The sequence below is a fragment of the Asterias amurensis genome, chromosome 14, assembly GCF_032118995.1.
Source record: "Asterias amurensis chromosome 14, ASM3211899v1".
Lineage (NCBI taxonomy): Eukaryota > Metazoa > Echinodermata > Asteroidea > Forcipulatida > Asteriidae > Asterias > Asterias amurensis.
This window is the reverse complement of record NC_092661.1, coordinates 9,522,134-9,539,173: the sequence shown is the minus strand read 5'-3', so window position 1 is coordinate 9,539,173 and position 17,040 is coordinate 9,522,134. Positions and strand designations below refer to the sequence as shown.

At 40.2% G+C, this 17,040-nt stretch overlaps 3 protein-coding genes across 3 annotated transcripts; all 3 read right to left on the bottom strand.

The window, feature by feature from the left end:
• Nucleotides 1–58: 58 nt before the first annotated feature.
• Nucleotides 59–3,525, bottom strand: LOC139946822 (interleukin-1 receptor-associated kinase 1-binding protein 1-like). The gene is made up of 3 exons (XM_071944534.1): nt 3,172–3,525; nt 2,196–2,392; nt 59–1,458 (listed from the first exon to the last, which is right to left on the bottom strand). The coding sequence occupies exons 1-3, from the start codon at nt 3,439–3,441 to the stop codon at nt 1,188–1,190; spliced, it is 738 nt and encodes a 245-aa protein (XP_071800635.1). The 5' UTR covers nt 3,442–3,525; the 3' UTR covers nt 59–1,187.
• Nucleotides 3,526–3,894: 369 nt separating this feature from the next.
• LOC139946825 (protein jagunal homolog 1-like) lies at nt 3,895–7,443 on the bottom strand. The gene is made up of 2 exons (XM_071944538.1): nt 7,259–7,443; nt 3,895–5,718 (listed from the first exon to the last, which is right to left on the bottom strand). The coding sequence occupies exons 1-2, from the start codon at nt 7,345–7,347 to the stop codon at nt 5,265–5,267; spliced, it is 543 nt and encodes a 180-aa protein (XP_071800639.1). The 5' UTR covers nt 7,348–7,443; the 3' UTR covers nt 3,895–5,264.
• A 4,815-nt stretch (nt 7,444–12,258) lies between these two features.
• LOC139947366 (uncharacterized) lies at nt 12,259–15,130 on the bottom strand. Its single transcript, XM_071945262.1, has 2 exons — nt 13,271–15,130; nt 12,259–12,507 (listed from the first exon to the last, which is right to left on the bottom strand). Exons 1-2 carry the CDS (start codon nt 15,057–15,059, stop codon nt 12,455–12,457), a joined length of 1,842 nt encoding a protein of 613 aa, XP_071801363.1. The 5' UTR covers nt 15,060–15,130; the 3' UTR covers nt 12,259–12,454.
• Between the last annotated feature and the right edge of the window lie 1,910 nt (nt 15,131–17,040).

The following is a 17,040-nucleotide window of genomic DNA, read 5'->3' as shown; positions in this document are numbered from 1 at the left end:
TGTGTTTATTTCTTTTTATAAAAAATCAGTTTATTTGACATTATTTATTGAGACATGTAATGTACAAAACAAAACAATTTGGGTCAGGTGTCGGGGGAGAAAGTATTAGATTGCAGGCATGATATTCATTCTATTGTTTAAATCAAAGGGAATAAATTTGCTTAATATACAACTTCCTGAAAATTTGCTTGCTGGCCCAAGTCCCCCATTATTCTGGAACCAGAACCTTTCAAATAATATAATTCAGGAGGTTTACAGACTGTACATCACCAGAAATATATATTTTGAATGATCAAGGTTCACATAGAATATCTGACAAAAAGTAAATGTGAAAGAAGCGCAGTGCATCAAATAGCAGGATTTCTTTGTACAATGTAGTAGGAGTATTATCAAATTTACTGTCATTAAAGGAACACAGTGCCTTGGATCGGTCGAGTTGGTCTTTGAAAACAGAACAAACCCTTGTGGCAGAGACAATATAGAAAAGTTTCAAAATTCACACAAAAAGGTTCATTATGCAACGTCTCGGGTTTAGGTTTGCAGGCCTGATTCTTCACGGAGGCAACGGAGGCGATTGCCTCCGTTCCCCCTTGCCATTGCCTTGGTGCAATTGAAATGCTCCAGTAGAAATTCACAAATTCCTCATAGGGTGCCCTTTACCAAAGAGAAAATGCCTTGGTGCCCTTTCCCCTTCAAAAATGAGGCATTCAGGCCTGGGTTTGTAGCAAAGAAAAGAGTCTTCTTACAGTAGGGATAACTCTATACATATTCAGGCTTCTAAAAATCCACATGGCACCCACAGAAACTGCCGTTGTTTTCTGTGGTGCCCTTTGCAAAGTTCCAATACAAATCTACACTCTTATCCTCGTAGAAGTGGCCCTTAATAGAGGAAACTGGCTGTGCCCCTTCAAGAGCGAAGTTAAAGGCCTGCATCTGTATGAAAGTTTGGGTAACTAAAAAATGGCGGGGGTGGACCTGACAAATCACAAGGCCGAATGATTGAAAATTGTGATCTAAATACTTGTTTACATAATTGTAAGTAAATGAACTTCCTTGTAGCAAAACACGTCCATAAATTAAATACTCCTTTTTTGACAATGTACGTGTACATGTACAATGTACCTCTCCATAGAAATGCACACCCCATGTAAACTATTTAAAATCTTTCCACGTTATCCTCAGTTCAGTCATGTCTTTGTCTGCCTGCCTTTCTCTCTGGACACAAGTTCAAACTGCGCAAAAACCTTAACGGTCACTGTGACCGTGGCGTTAGCGATGCGTTGCTGGAACGTTAGCGGTCCGTCGTTCCCGTTGGCTGAACCTCGCGGTGACCCCTCAATCTCTGTGGTCTCCTCCTCTCGTATGGCCAGTGGTCTCCCAAGCCCCTGACGGAGCAACCGTGCGACGTCCAGGGCTTTCTGTCGAGCATTTTGCACTGCATTCAGACATGCCAGCCTCCTGAACAGAAATAAAAAATATATCCCTTTTTTAAAGTAATATTTTTTTCACCCACTACATTGTACAAAATGTTGAAGGTCGTTACCCTGCAAAATATTTACACCAAGTCAAGTCTCCATGAAAACAGCATTAGGTCTGGAATTTCATCTTTGAGAGGGCAAGGTCATTTTCATTTTGCAAAGGGGCACTTCCATTAGAGTCTAGAGTAGAGGGAAACTTCTGAAGGGGCACCAAGACCACCACAGGGGCAATTGAGGCCATGGTCTCCATGTAATTCCGGGCATGCAGCACTGTTGGTTTTGTAGTTTCTGCTTCCAATATAAAGAGTACATGTACATTTTGAAGAGAACATTCTTTGTTTTGCTGTCCTCTCATAACAAATTTTCTTATTTTTCATTTGTTATTTTATAAAGAGGTTATTTGGCCAGTCCCAGTGACTTTGTCATAAAGAGAGCTGACTGAACATGTGAACATGTAGCTAGCTATCAAAATTGTCAAAAAATGTATCTTGTTAACCCTCCTACTGTGTTGCCATTCATTTCTAACACTGATTTTCAAACATGTTTTGTGCCACCACCATCCATGACTGGACTATCACCGTGACAAATCACTCACGACTTGTCAACAAGTCTAAATTATACTAGATATCATTTAAATCCAACCCGCAAATGGCTCATTGCCTGATTGGGTGGGTTGGGAGGGGGTGGGGTTGGGAGGGGGTAGAGGTAGGGACTTACCTTAGGCCTTCTAAACTCTTTGTGCAATGGTAGAAGTGAGGAGGATGCAGCTTGACCGTCTCATCAAGTTTCTCCACAAGGAAGTTACAAACCGACTGGCACTTGGTGAAGTCAACGAAGATAATGGTAACTTCTGCCTCCATAGTGTACAGACTGTCGACGCGCTGGATGAATTTACTGATTGTCACATCACCTTCCTGGAAATTAACACACAAAAAATGCTGAAAATTATTGAAACAAGTTGATTGAGAGCTACAATCATGACAGTGGTGGTGTAATTGGACATTTTTAAGCCACTTTTTTTTTTTTTTAACTGAGCTGTCAAAGTGACGTCACTAAGTGGTAATTTGCGTTGTGGTTTAAACATGTTTTAAAATGAAGTTAAGTCATTTTGGACCAGAAAATGAACTTGGAGTGAACAAGATTATGATTGACTACTTCTCAATATGAGAATTACAATTACATGTATGTAGTTGGATAAATTACGTCATATTTCTTGCAAATTAATTTTAAAAAGGCTATTGTACAGTGCATGACGACTTTTGCCGGCCACATTGCGACGGAGTGGATAGATAAAGCAACCATTACCATTGAAATTTGCGCACCCTCACTGCGCCCAGAGCCCGGTCGGCTTAATGTCTGACAGTCTTGATTTGATTTTGATGGTAGACTTTCTTTCTGTAGTACAGAAAGAAAGTACCCTGCCACCACTTTTTCATTCAATTACAAACAAAAAGGAATTTCATTTCATAACGAATTATAAAGTGGTGGCACTGGCAGGATACAGAAACTTGTCTGCGAAAAAATGGGTCCTGTCGACTGTCGTGTGGCAAACATTTTAGACCTTGTCTTTGCTGTAAAAATGACAGTGAGGCTTTCGTACCGCGGGGGTCTGACTCAGTGACTGGGTCTGGGTCGACTTTATTTTAGTTTGGCAGAAAATAAAATACAACAAATACAAAAGGTGGACAACTACCTTAACATTGTGTGTGTGCAGTGTTTGTATGATGTAATCCAGTCGTCTGGTTGTGCTGGACTTGACATCACCAATCGAGTCTTTACTGCTCGTGACAACCACCTGAACAGTCGCCCTGTCCGGGGCAAGAAACGACTCGCCCGTCGAGGAAACTTGCACTTCCCGGACAAGCTTGTTTCCTTTCTGAACGTTACTCGGCAAATGTTTGGTTTCTTCTGTCTGTGGAGTGAACGAGGCGAATACTTGCGATGGCTGGTATGCCATTTTCATTAAAATAAAATGTCAGTAAAATAGGAAGCGAAGCGAGACAAATTTATGGTTGATTTCCAATGTTTTCGATAGAACGTACACATCAAAAATGGCGCGTCACCGCATTAGACAAACTATAGAGGGCGGTCAGTATCGACTGTTATAAACGCCAGAGGGCGCTTACCAAAGTAGGTCGAAATAATTTTGGGAAATTGAACATGTCCATAATTATTATACTTTTTAAAATAGTTTCGGTGGCTATTGCGGTGAGAAAAATCATTCCTTTAGACTGTTTAGAAAAAAAAATAGATGGTTGTACATTATTCTAATGAATTAGAAAAAAAAAAACTTAAACATATTACGCTTAAAAAACGATTTGATTATACATGTGCTTTGTATAAAAAACAAAACAAACATTGATCCATAAATGACACAAGATAACGTTGAGTTGTACCATAAAAGGTTAAAGGAGTTTTATTCATTAATTTATAGCTTATTTTACAAGAATACAAGTATTTTTGATAAATTTTTTAAAATTAATATTCTTGAATGACATTTTGAAGAATGTTGTAAACACTTTAAAACCACTACTGAGAATAACCCCAATTCTCATTTTGCAAACATTTTGATATTATTTGGACTGGCATATATAAAAGTAATACACCATTTGCGATTGAGATTTGAATAACATGATAAAATGACTTGCTTAATCACAAGTAACTGCATAATCAATTTGAATTCCCAAGACTAAAGACGGTCACATGGTTCGAGGGCAAGCTTGTGTACTTTAAGAGCTGACCAACACCCATTTCAGTGTTGAATTACATGTAACATAATAAGAGATGTTAAATTTCGTCGGGGATAAAGAGTATTAATTTTTGTTTTTTGTTTTACCCATACACTGATGTGTGTTGGCACTGTATACTCAGTACTTCCCCCCCCCCCCCCGAGTCCTGTGAAAAACTATCACAGGCATGTTACTCGGGTGGGATTCGAACCCACCACCCTTGCAATTCTAGAGCAGTGTCCAACCAACTAGACTACCGAGGTTGCCCGACAGGCAGTTTGAATCCTATGTTTTGGCAGCGGGTACCGCAACAATATAAGAGATGTTAACATGTATGGCACTGTGCAAATGGTACCAGTGGTCGATTTCACAAAGAGTTAGGACTAGTCCCAACTTAGGACCAGTCATAGGAGATATTAAAACTTAATGCTAGTCCTAAGTTAGGGCGAGTAACTCGCCCTAACTTGAGACAAGACTAGTCATAACTCTATTGTGAAATCCACCCCTGGGTTTGCTCATAATGCACAGGTTGCTGTACAAAATCTTGCATGAACCATTTTTTTTACACACCAACTGCATCTATAGCCTGAGAAATTCAAAAAGATAATTTGGGGACAGTTGAAAAACAACCAATAAAGCAGGATTTTAACCAACGACCACCGGATTGAAGCACAATCTGAAGGTTGTTGGTTCAAATCCCGCTCCAGTAAATTTTTATTTGTTCCGCCCCAAATCATTTGAAATTTACCCAGTCATTTTCCCTTGTGGTTTATGTACAGGATAATGCCCAAGCTGGAAGCTGCGCACCATTATGATTTTAACAATAGCATGACGTCACAGGTGTGGGTAAATAACTCATAATTCCAAGTTAAGCAGAAACTTGTGACTAAGCAAGTCACTGCACTAGGGGTGCCAGCCAGCATGTACATAGGAGTATCAAAACGTGTGTAAACCACTCAGAGAGGTTAAGAAAGAGCTTTCATAAGAGGCTTTGTATACAAGCTTTAAGGAAATAATTAAATTAAAAGTCTAAGAAACAGAATTCCCGCAACCTAAATCATTTTGTCTTCTTAGCGTCCCATGTTGCCTGTAACTTTCTTGCATAATAAATAGTCTGTATGAACAGAATAACTTTAATCTTCAGCACGATGTACCACGTCACAGCAAGAAATATATCGGGCCGCAATATCTTCTTGAAATCCCCCGCTACAAGGAATTGTTTAATTGAGGGAAACTGTACAAGGAGGCCGACCATCACGCCGCCCAAGCCGATGAGAAGTGTTCCTAGGTTGCCTAGCTGGATGAAGAGCTTCTTGTTACGAGGCAACGCCATGATGTAGAGAAGGGAGAAGACAGAGGACAACAGGATCATGTAGTGGTAGAAACCAGGCTGGATGACTGGGGGAAGTAGGATGTAGTTGAGATGTGCGTTTGCAATGTAGGCAGCTTGAGGCAGAGAGACTAAAAGGTTCACGTAGGCACATACCCTCACTTTGGATTTGAGTAGTGTGCTGTAAGGATAAATATAGACAAGATAAGTAGATGTATATAAGAATAATTATTAAAATATTAAAATAAGAATATATATTAATAATTATTTCCTCTCGAAATAATTACTGTACCTTCCTTTTTACTTGTTTACATTTGGTTGCAATCTACTGTTTTAAATCAATTATGTCAATGGGACGGGCCGGGATGGCTAAGTTAGAGAACCGCCTGCACATCTCCCCCCCCCCCCCCCTCTCAACCTCCAAAATATTTTGGGTCCACCACAACGAACTTGTCTGGCGTAAATGAAAAATTCCGGCATCGGGCCGATCTCAAGTTTCAAACCACGGTCCCTTGGACATAGACAGGCCTACTCTTGCCAAAGTTGTCACTATATTTACTTAGGTTCCCTGCTTTAATATGAAATTCTCGTCTACATACAAAATTTGTTATCCAAACTACTTCAGCCAAGGCAAGGAGCAAAGTTACTAAAATAGTTTTTACTATTACAAGGCTCTTCCAAGTTTCCCACCATCTGTTTATGTTTCGTGCAATTCATGAATGGTCAGGCACGTCAATACATTAAAAAACTTAACATAAATAAAGTTTTTATTTTATTAAATTTTAACAATAAAAAATATTAAGTTTAATTTAAAACTGTAATATCATTTTTTTATTGACTATAATCAATGTTATTTTTAAAATAAGAGTGGTTTTTAAACTTTATAAATTAATACCGCTGGACGAGGATACAATCTGACACAGTAAAATGGCGTCGCAGTTTTCCTGAACGGCAAGTGTGGAGTGATGATTTTCAAAAGCCATTTGCGCAAAAACGCACATATAACTCTTTGATTTGCACAGATAGAAAGTTGGGTAAGGAACTGTACAATACTATTATATGATTTTAACTATTCCAACAAAGCCTTTTTCGATTCCCTTTTTGTGTTTGAATGCAAGAGTTGCCGAATAGTGCAACTTTGAAGTAGTGCAATTCGGCAACGTTTCTCAATTCTGCTACTCAACGTTGCACAATAAGGCAACGTTGCCTTATCTGCACTTTGACTTTGGGCGGACTGAACTTACATCGGGGCCGCTAACAATTATCAACATTTTCACAAGTGTTATTATTAGTGTACGGCTCTCTTTTAACATCAATCTCATCACAGTAGCCCATCACAGTAGCCATATGACAACTGTGATGAGAGACAGGCCATTTACAATTACAAATGTGTATCTCAACAAGGTGGGCTACATGTAGACTTTTCTTTGCTTACGTACGATACGATACGAGTACGAGGTTACTTAAAAAAAAACAATTGATCTGTTGATTTAAAATGATTACACAGTTTTTTTAAAGGGAACATGAAGACTGGATTGATATTTGTTTCTTTCCCTGGTCATGAATATAATTATAGAGAGAAGAGGTTCTTTCATTTATCAATCAAATGTAGAAATTGTCACTGTCCCAGAACCAGAACGTTAAAAAGATAGAAATGTCGGAAATAGATGCGTTTCCATTAAGACATGCCTTTATTTAAGTGCACAGATGCCCTCTCTTACCTTGTTTGATACCGTACCGCAACTTGTTCCCTGTGCGTAAAGTCACTGCCGTCTGAACCTACAGCTCGTGGTCCGCCACGGGATGCCATTTTACGAAGAAAAAAATCCCAGGCAACTACTTCTATCTTGTTTGTAAATTTGCAGTTGGCGATTTTGTGCGATTCGCCGTTTTGTAGCGCTGATGCTCGGCCGGCGACGTGTGTGATTGACTTGACTCAGTCCTTTCAGCATTTCTCTCTTGTTGAAGCTGAATGTGCTCCGATGCGAACGTGGGCGTGTCGTTCTCCACGTCGTGTCTTTGTGTAATTATAATGGTGTTTGCGAAACTGTGTGCGGTTTTGTTTTGTGAATTATTGTAAATTTTGTTATAATTTGTTTTTGTTTAAAAGACCATGTACCGCCATGGTGGCAGTATACTGAAAGGACATTTTTGTCGTCCCCAGACACCCCCACCCCGCCCACGGCCGTTGAGTGTACAAACTTCTTCTGAAAGCGCCCTCTTTTGAATTATCTCCCTCCTCTACGAGACCAAATCTGTCCGGCTTTATAATTCCTGGGACACCGTGACTCTGACACTCACAGTCCTGGTCTACGAACTCAAAGGTTTGATGTCAAAATAAACCAAATTAATGACGACGTAAATAAATAGATATGCAATTACTTTTAAAAGCAGGGTACTAACTGGAATGATCAAACAATTTCTCTTCGAACATGTAGATGTGGCTCTCCCCTGTCCGAATACACGTGCGTCATTAGTGAATTATATACTTACTTGACTTTTACTTTACTTTATTTTCCACACTATCATGTGAAATAACAGAAGAGATGGTTTCATTAAAGTCACCAGGAAATAGATTTTTCAAACATTAGAGTAGTTATGTTTCTGAACAACAAATTATTTTTTTGAGTAATTGTTTTTAACGATTTAAGAATTAAGTTGTGTTGGGGTGACTCCGTCTACCCCTTTTGTGACGTCAATCGAGGCAGACTTCGATCGAACATTAAACACATACGAACGTGCACCTTCATTCAAGTCCTAGTCGTGAGTTTGTACGTTTCCAAAACGTTTTTTTCTTGCGGTTTTCCGGCAATGTCGGCCAGGTATTACTGCTGGATGGGCAGGTCAGTTTGCAAGTCTTTTTCAGCGCTGTGCAGCACTAAAATCGAGCCGTCGTGCTTCGAGAATCCGGAATAAATTACACATTTTGACATGAAGAGAAAAGATCTTTTTCTAAAACAATGTTTCTAGCTAGTGGGGAGGTCGGAGAAGGTATACAACGACGTAACGAACCTAGAGAAGCATTTGCCTAACGTGAAAAAATCAGGTATTGTTTCAACTTTGAGGGCATGTATTTAGCTTGCGCCAAGCGTCACTATCTTGTGTTTTTTCCTTCAATAGTTGTAGATAAATTGCTGAGGTACTTTGTACTCGATTTAGAGTGAAGTTCATTCCAATTTCACTCTAAAAGAGTGATTCAGATTGCCCTTCACTCTCAAAAGAACAAAAACTCGCACCCTGTGACTCCACGCGGGTCTGCAAACCATCACAAAAGCTTTATAAGAATGCCATTGTCGCACGAAATATCTTGGTCCAAATTCACAGATCTGCTGATCTGCTTAAGCAGAAAATAATGTTTAACATTTTTTGATGATCAGAATATCACTTTCGGATATCAATTATACATGCGGAATAGTATTTCGGATGGCAACCCTATTCTGATAAGCACTTTTTGTGCTTAGTTATTTTTGTGCTTAGTTACTTTTTGCGTGTAAGCAGCTCTAAGCCTCCAAGCACTAACACATCAAGCTCAGAACCTTGCTTAATAGAAACTGGTTGCCATTTAAAATTCTATCAGTTTTCGTTGTTGCCCCAATATTTATTGTTTGGATAGCAAAGAAAACATTGCTAAGCGGAACGTTCCGTAAACAGTTTTATGAAATCCACTCGCTGTTATCACAACATCAGTACACCGTTTTATTCAATTATCAACTTACATAAACAATAACTCTAAATAATTATTGGTTTTACCCATAATACACCAATGTGTGTAGGCACTGTTCTATACGCGGTACTATCCTGAGCTCTGTGAAAACAGGCACAGGCAATGGACCGATCCGGCCTGTCAATCAAACTGTGTGCGTTCACCCATTTTGACCAATCACAGATGATTGTGGTCCGACAAACTCGGATATGCGTGCGCGTATATTTGGCACACGCGGCAGAATCGTGCAGAATATCATTGGGAGTGTTTATACACGTGTCTTGCTCACGTGCGCGGTGGGCGGAGCTTAGTGGAAACCCGGAACGGTTCATTACTCGGTGGGATTCGAATCCACGACCTTTGCCATAATACTGCGCACACACAGTTAAATGATTTTAGAATTACTTGACCACCCGAGTAAATGCGATTACATTATTCATTTACCAGCGATAGCAAAGTTGAGAATTATATACAAGTGCAAAGCAGAAACTTGTTCAGCAATTTGTTTCTGTTTAGCAGCTGAACAAAATTTTTAAAACTGGGCACTGGTCACAGAGAATTCACTACGCGCATGATCTGTGTGTCGCTGTAGTCGGCTCTCACGCAACTTTACTGCTCTCGCGAGACAGTGGGTCGAACTGATAATCCCGAGCAGAAGTCTCCAGGAGAAGAGGTATTTCGAAACATGCAAAGTCTCGCGAGAGTTTAGTCGCCTGAGAGCCGTTACGCCCCACCCGCTACAAAATAAAATATGAATGACTTTTCAAAAAGTACCGTGTGTTTATAAACAATAAACACATCCTTCAAAATGAACAGGTTCACATTTAACTACACTTTTTCACATTTCACTTTTTTTTTTAATACATAGCATTTTTCTTAAAGTTGTATCTTAAATGTTAAAATCATGCTATTTTTCTTCACAACATAAAATTATTGCTTGAGGCACCTAGTTGGAACCTGGTGAACCATAAACAAAATTATTTACCTTTTTTGTTTATTCATTTTTGTTAGCAAACAAATTTGCCAAATTGCGCACTCATACTAATATTCCTGCATCTTACCATATATACAAAAAATACGCAAACCTTTTTATTAACAATTATGTACATCAATATTGGGAAAGCTGACAAAAATCAAAGTTTAATATTGTGGTTCGAATTGATATAATTTAGGTCAAGGTTTTCTATCCCTTGTTCCTCAAGCCCAGCGAAAAAGATGAGGGGATAGAATTTTCTATCCCTTGTTCCTCAGATCCAGCAGAAAAGAGGAGGGGATAGAATTTTCTATCCCTTGTTCCTCAAACCTAGCCGAAAAGAGGAAGGGATAGATTTTTCTATCCTTTGCTGCTCAAACCAAGCAAAGAAAGAGGATAGGATAGATTTTGTTATCCCTTGGACTACAAACATGACAAAATGTGCGTTATCTTGCCAACAAATAACTGGAATTTATCAACTTTTTAATTGTTAGCTTAACAAAACTAGATTGATTTCTAAAATCCGGAGCATGTTTTTCACAGTTTAGAGGAAAAAATGGTAAAAGACAAATTTGTTGATTTAAAATCCTGTTTCGATTGAAATTTTCGGACTTTTATGAAAATTTGAAGCATTAAATTTGGATGTGAAAACATGCAGTTAAATGTGAACCTGTTAATGGCAAATACCTTAAAAGTAAAATGTAATGCAGATCACAAAGCATAAACTTACAGCCAAGTCACACGTTGCATTTTTTACAGGCAACCATCTGGGCCCAATTTCATAGAGCTGCTCAGCGCAAAAATTTGCTTAGCATGAAATGTTTGCCTTCATAAAAACAGAATTACTAACCAAATTCATTTCCACGTGATTTTTAGGATAAGCAAACAACAGTTTGAATACCAATAACAAGCAAAATGCAACAAGTGGAAATTTGGTTGGTAATCCTGTTTTAATCAAGGACAAAATTTCATGCTAAGCAAATTTTCGTGCTTAGCAGCTCAATGAAATTGGGCCCTGCACATGGCCCAGTTTCATAAAGCTGTTAAGCAGAAAATACTGCCAGACAAATTTCTTTGCCAAGCAAAAATTAAGTAGGGCACCAGGCACAACAATGTAAACTTAATGTAATTTTGGCTGGTATACTGTTTATGTTTAGCAATACTTTTCTTTGCTTAGCAAAAATTTGTGCTTTTACAGGCTTCATGAAACTGAGCCCTGCACAAGGAATATTTCGGCAGCAAAAGATACATTATCGCAGCTGTAACTCATATTCTCTCAGCTGTATCTCACTAAAGCCCAAGAAAATAGTGATAAAACTGTCATGTAAAAGCATTTCCTTTTTGAACAACTGACTCCCTGTAAATTGCCTTGTGTGACACGGCCTTTTCACAATGCACAATTATTATACATTTTCAAATTAAGTATACATCAATATGTTTTTTAACCATGTATTTTTAAAACCATTTTAGTCACTAGTCTAGCATAATATACGGTTTACTGTATGTGACTCATTCATTAAAATGCATGAAAAGCCATTATAAGCCCATCATTATTTGATTAATGTGAATGTAATGCAAAAAGTACGGTTATGCCACTGGCGCAAACAACACAAAGAGCTATAGGACTGATCTCCATTATGCATATCAATCTTAATTGCTGAACAATGTTGACAAGTCACCTTAAGTTGAATCTCAGTGCTTTATTAATTTTTGGGTCTGGTCATACTGATGTCAAATCTCATGTGAGGGGTTCTTGTGATTGATTTAGCTAAGTAGTGCATTTTGTTGCACAGGCTTCTCCCCATGGAGCTGAGATGGTTTAAGGAATGAATTAAATGGCCCAGTGACCTGCCGTCGATTTCACCAAACTCATCCTAACTTAGGACTTAGGACGAGTTAAGTTCCCTATCTGAAGACGTAGGACGCATTGAACCCATCCTAAGTTAGGACGGGTTTAATACTCGTCCTCTAAGTTAGGACGGGTTACTCGTCCTCTAAGTTAGGACGGGTTACTCGTCCTAACTCTAGATAGGGTTAATCCTAGCGTATCGTGAAATCAGCCGCAGGGGTAATAATTTTGGGAGCACTTTGGGACGCCCTTGGGGTGTGAAAAGCACTTTATAAAAACTGGTTATTATCATTATAATTATTACTAAACATTTCATTTGGGAGAGACGGGCGAAACAGAGTCAACCTCGTTGTCATCTTTGAATAACCATAAGGTGTTTTCCTGTGATAGGGTTACATCGTTGGGAACGGTTCGGCGTACAAATCATCCGTCAGAAGCTCTACCTCTGAACATGGCATTAAAAAGGAAGAAAAAGGGAGTTATATTGTGGTGTTTGGCTATAAACACGAAATGAAGGTACATATTACCTGTGATCAATTGCATAGAGTTGCTTAAGCAGAAGATTGTGCTTAGCAGTTTCCTGCTAAACAAATTTAGGCAGAATACCAGTGACATTGTGCACATGTGAAATGGTCTTGTAGCTGGTAACCTGTTTCTGCTTAGCATCATTTTGTTGTGCTTAGTTAGTTTTTGTGCTTAAGCAGCTCAATGGAATTGGCACAGGGTATTAACTTAAAGGTTGGGTCATCGTTTGTTTTGATATTTTGAATGTAGTGTAAGTTGAATGCAGTGTCATAATGATTAAAGGGAAAAAAGTGTAACCGTGTTTTTTATTAATTAAAGAATGTCAAATCCATTCCCACTAGCGAGATGCCAGCGGGTGCTAACTACAACATTCAAACGGAAACCATGGACATTTCCAAAAGTCACCTGCAGACGATCTTTGAATCGAAATACTTTTTTTTCGCAGGGCTTACCACCATTATCATCTTTATAAAAAGTTTTTTTTTTTTTCGAATAACACAATTTCTTTTCGGGACCAAACACTGAAGTATGACCTTACCTATAACCCGAGTTTAAATGGAGGGGATGACACTGTTTAGTTCTGTACCAACGGGATAACTGAGGGGTTTGTTCTTTAAAATAAACATTTTAGTGAGCAACCTGCTGTTACGTCAATGCTACGTCACAATTCAAAAAATACTCACCGTCGCCGTAATCAGATGTCTCAATGTCCGGGTTGAGCGTAGCGTACTCCGGAGACGTATCTTCCGGATCTCCAGCCTCTTGGTACTCTAAGCCGGATTCCTCGGCAACAACCGGAACCCCTGTACCTGGTTCGAGCGTAGCATACTCCGGTGAAGAGTGTTCCGGGATTCCTGCTGCTTGTGGCTCTGAATCTGGTTCGAGCGTAGCATACTCCGGTGGGACATGTTTCGCGATTACATCATCTGGGTTCACTGATGTAGCCGTACCATATTCAGCACTTCCTGAGGAAGGTTCCGGGATTCCTGCCGTTTGTGGTTCCGAGTCTGGTTCGAGCTGAGCGTACTCGGGTGGTTGTGGGGTCTCTGCCCTAGGGCGTGCCGCACAGTCACCTTCTTCGGCTTGGTCGGGTCTCATTGCTGCCACACGCAAAGCAGAGTGCCCGCTTTCTACTGTCGATGTTGGGCGTGAATGAGGGTCGATCCTGGCATACTCTGGCGGTTCGCCGTGTGATGGCTGCGAAGCAGGGTACCCTACCTTGTCTTGGCTAGGTTCGACGGCATTAATCTCTGGATCGTCATGCTGGTCACGGTGCCCCGGTCGCCTTGTTGGGACAGTATTCTGCTGGGTATAAACATTGCAAGCCGTTTGATCCTTACGTCTGGTGCTTGGGATAGCATAAATTGGTGGTGGTAGTTCACTTGTTGAGCTTTCCACGTCCTGTGGTTGCGTGGTTCTCGCCAGCGTGCCTTCGTATATATGTGGAGATTCTTGATCCTGTCTATACACGTTCGCATTTCGGCTGCCTGGTGTGGGTTCGGTGAGATTGAGCAGCGTTGGCTCGCTGGGACGACTCTTCCTCGATACGAGGCGAGCTATTATGACGAACAGAATGACGATGACACAAGCTGATGCTGCCACTGCAATGATCGTCGTGGTGCTGGCTGGGGAACCGATGGCACCAGGTACTGATGCCAACATCGTTGTCATTGGTGTCACAATAGTCACTATGGAGGAAAACCCGGTGTCTGGTTTGATTGTAGTTGGTTCCATCAAAGATTGTTCACTGGGCATTGGGGCGATAGGAGTGGCGGTGACTTCACCAGTAGTATGCCTTGTTGTTGAGGATGCATCTCCATTGGATGTGGTGCTAGACTGAAGTGACGAGATGGAACTACCCACTGTAGTTTGCCTTGTAGGGGATGTTGTATCCGCAATGGGTGTGTTGCTTGTTTGATGAGACGAGATAGACCCATTCACTGAAGTAGTGTGTGGTGAGTTAGAGGTAGACGCAGTGGGTGTGGTTCCCAGTGGTGTTTGCTGGCCATTGGGAGTGCTTGCTTCATGAACATACACAGTAACGGTGATTCGACTCGATGTTTGGGAGGAGCCTCCGACCTTTATAATTCCACAGGAGAAACTGGTGCTATCGTTCAATGTACTACCGCTAATTGTCAGAGTCAATACTGGATCATTGCTGGCCCCTATTTCATATCGTACGGTGCCTCGGTTATCGGTAGTGATCCCCTCGGGACACGGCAATCCCGCGGCTGGACACCCATTACGTTCAACATCAATAGAGCCATAAGGCACGAGGCTTGAACCGCGGTACCAACGCACCTCTGATAGGCCCACTGCAGCATCAATATCTGACAATGTTATATTACATGATAAATGTATCGCTTCACCTAATCGAACAGTCACCGTTTGCACCGTGGGTGTGATCGTCGCTGATGTCGCCATGGTGACGACAGTGGCGAGCACTGTAATCCTTAAAACCGCGGTGTTCATTTTCTATGATAAAATAGGCCTATATTCAGAATAGAACAAAATGGTGGCAAGAGAACTGACTTATCATGAAATTATACCACTCGCAGGTATCGCTTGCAATAAAATACATTCATGCAAACCAATGCAATGTCCAACTTCCTCGTTCCATTCCCGACCCCGACCGTATCGTACGTATTTCCTGAACCGTAAAAGTGTATCGTGTACAATACGTTTTTATTAATTTGCATAACACATCCACACTTGGAATATTATGACTGAGTTGTATTTTTGTCAAAGCAGCCCGAGGCTCTCCACCAGTTTGCTCACAACAATTCAACAGAGTCTCGTGCGCTGGATTGGACACAATTATAGCGTAGATGTGTGATAATATGGTACCACCTTATGAAATTAAATAATCATAGGTAATTTTTGTATCAGTTATATGGATTAAAACAGTCAAATAATGGTATACATTGCCTTTCATGTCTGTTACGTGTTCATGAGAAACTGAGTGAGTGAAACTAAATCGTAGAGTTTGGGTACGCCAACCAAGTTTGTGTTGTTATTTTTACTTTCACAAAACAACCATATTTTGCGTTATAGATTAAAGGCAGTGAACACTATTGGTAATTGTCAAAGACTAGCCTTCACAGCTGGTGTATCTCAACATATGCATAAAACATCAAACCTGTGAAAATTTGAGCTCAATCGGTCATCGAACTTGCGAGATAACAATGAAAGAAAAAAACACCCTTGTCACACGAAGCTGTGTACGTTTAGATGGTTGATTTCGAGACCTGAAGTTCTAAATCTGAGGTCTCGAAATCAAATTCGTTGAAAAATACTTCCTTCTCGAAAACTATGGCACTTCAGAGGGAGCCGTTTCTCACAGTGTTTTATACCATCAACCTCTCCGCATTACTCGTCACTAAGAAAGGTTTTATGCTGATAGTTATTTTGAGTAATTACCAATAGTGTCCACTGCCTTTAAGATTGTATTTTGTCAAAGCAGCCCCGAGCCACCGGACTGCTCACAACAAGCCAATGCAGTCCCGTGCCCTGGATTGAAAACATTTTTGGAGTTGCCGTGTACGCTCTCGAAGTTCAAATCATGAACCTTAAAGGGATGTCATGATCAAGTTCCAACTGTTTGAAAAGTAAAGGATATCTGCGCTGTATTTGTCTCTGTATATCTTTCTGATTGTATAAGAAGCTGCACGAGTGAAACTTGTTGTGGAGTTTCGGAATGCCAACCTGTTGTCTGTTGTTCACATTAAATGATATTTTCTATAAAGGCCTTATACACGCAATAACAATAGATCCTCGAGGCTGTATTTATGCACTTAACAAATGTTAAAATAAAAGAACAGGATCAGTTATGCTTTATGGTTTTTGTTCTCCAATTACAAGAGCTGAAGAGGATTAAGCCGCGTTCGCATTGGACTTTGGGGTCTGGTAACTTAGCAGCCCGGTAAGTACCGGCTGTTCGCACCTGGACTAAATATCGGTAAAGTTAACAGTTTGCGGGGGTAAGTTAATCATTTTAAGTCCAATGCGAACACGGCTTTAGATACTCCGACTATAGAGATAGCAGTTATTGTAGAGAAAATCTGAAACAATGTACATTGTGAAATCCATCTACCGAAACTCATGATCAAACACAGTGCAATTATTCAAAACTATTTGCGACAATGTTTTGTTTGTTCTTTTACACCGGTTTATGCTACCGGTAGACCTTACGTTCATCGGCCGCTATATAGCTTGGCAGAAAATCAGTGATGAAACAATGGAAACGCACAGAATGGTAAAATGCCCATTATATTGGCCATTGAACAATCCCCATTTTAGTCTGGTCCCCTGTCAAGACAGGTATTTGCTGTGATTTACAGTGATTTCATTGGATACAATGATTTCATTGGATCAACATGCACTTACATAAGCTGTTCATCTGTGTTTTGATTGGTCCGAAGTGATGTGGGTGCAGCTGACAAAAATGTCATTC